General features: G+C 35.7%; 1 protein-coding gene across 1 annotated transcript in view; it reads left to right on the top strand.

Annotated features, from left to right (window-relative positions):
• The window catches only part of LOC108301902 (zinc finger protein 254-like), a 32,277-nt gene that overhangs the window by 19,756 nt on the left and 10,624 nt on the right, over positions 1 to 1,897 (top strand). Inside the window, 1 exon segment of the mRNA XM_037737434.1 lies at positions 17 to 114. Within this exon segment, the coding sequence (XP_037593362.1) occupies positions 17 to 114 (98 nt within the window).

The raw sequence follows: 1,897 nt of genomic DNA, 5'->3' as shown, positions 1-1,897 counted from the left end.
TTATTTGTAATAAAACAGGTATTGCTGTCTCTAAGCCAGAACTGATCACCTGTCTGGAGAAAGAAAAAGGGCCCTGGAATATGAAGCGACATGAGATGGTGGATGAACCCCCAGGTAGGTGAGAGTGAACACAACAGATGACATGGGTGAGAGGTCCAAAGTCAAGGAGAAAGCCAGTCTTTAAAGTGATTTGGGAAGCTGTGTTCCAGAGTAAATAGTTTGTGGGAAGCCTGAAATTCTTTTAAAGTTATACTCTACATAGGGCATCTTCTGCTTATTCTTATGAAATGTTGTAGAATTCTACTTTCCCTTCAGTGACCTTCCTTCAAGTTTACAGTGACAGCCAAAGCACTGTTTATGGCATACAAAAGAGTGCACAATCTGACTTCCTTTTTCTTGTTTTTGTGGACTGATGGCTGTATAATTTTGAGATATTCTATGTTAGACTGTCTTTTAAGTTCTGTTTTTGCATCATGTCTAAAATGCGTGAGAGTAGTGGTTTCTGTTCTGTTGGTTTTTTGTTGTTGATTTTTCTGTACATTTTATCCTGTTTTCATTATTGTAGTCTTGAAATATAGTTTGAAATTATAAAGTATGATGTCCTTCTGCTTTGTTCTTTTTCCTCAAGATTGCTTTGGCTATTCAAAATTTACTGTAGTTTCAAGTACATTTTAAGATTGTATTTTTCATTACTGTGAAAAAAAATCACTGAGGCTGGGTGCGGTAGCTCACGCCTATAATTCCAGCACTTTGGGAAGTCGAGACGGGTGGATCACGAGGTCAAGAGATCGAGACCATCCTGGTCAACATGGTGAAACCCCGTCTCTATTAAAAATACAAAAATTAGCTGCGTATGGCGGTGTGCGCCTGTAGTCCCAGCTACTCAGGAGGCTGAGGCAGGAGAATTGCTTGAACCCAGGAGGCAGAGGTTGCAGTGAGCCGACATCGCACCATTGCACTCCAGCCTGGGTAACAAGAGTGAAACTCCGTCTCAAAAAAAAAAAAAAAAATCACTGAAATTTTGATAGGTAGTTTAATGAATCTATAGACTACTTTGATAATATGGCAGTTTTACAATACTTATTCTTTCAATAGAAATAAAATATTTCAAAATGTATTTTTGTTCTCTCTAATTTTTTTATTGATATATCTTTCACTTAACAGATTTATGAGCTCCTTGGTTAAATTTGTTCTCTAAAATTGATTATTTTATTGCTATTGTAAATAAGATTGTTTCCTCTTTCTATTTCATGAGATAGTGTAAGTGTATGGAAACACAACTTGTATGTTAATTTTATATTTTGCTAATTAACTGAGTGTATTCATTAGTTTAAACAGGTTTGAATCTACTGTTTATGTATATATTTATATATATATGTATATATATATATATATGATTACATGATCTACAAACAATGTTTTACTTATTGATCTTCAATTTCAATGACTTTACATTTTCTTTCACATAATTTCAATGCTATGTTAAAGTAGAAGCACTGAAAATAAGAAGCAGTAGTTTTGCATTGGTGTCTATACATTTGAAGGAGCAAACACGTCTTTAAGTTTTTATAATCTCTTTTCAGAACGTAAAAATCTATTTTTGTTGGGCCGCCAGAGTGATAGAATGCTCTCTGGGTTTGTAGTGAAGAGGTTTTGTAGCTTGATCTTAAGGCTGCTAGGTTTGCACAAGGGTCCATCTTTAGTTGCCTTGTTAGAAGGGGCTTGGATAGTTGTAATGTTTTTAATTTTTTGACAGCGTGAATATCTTCAGGACTTTGCTATGCAGGGCAGAGTCAAAGACAGTTTTCTGCAGTCAGGTCTGCATACAATGGGCATCGTATCAGGATGTGGATGAGCATGGGTTTCACTGAGTACAAATGAGGATTTTCCCAGGTCA

The sequence above is a fragment of the Cebus imitator genome, unplaced genomic scaffold (genome assembly GCF_001604975.1).
Source record: "Cebus imitator isolate Cc_AM_T3 unplaced genomic scaffold, Cebus_imitator-1.0 Scaffold38, whole genome shotgun sequence".
Classification (NCBI taxonomy): domain Eukaryota; kingdom Metazoa; phylum Chordata; class Mammalia; order Primates; family Cebidae; genus Cebus; species Cebus imitator.
This window is presented reverse-complemented; position numbering and strand designations above follow the sequence as displayed.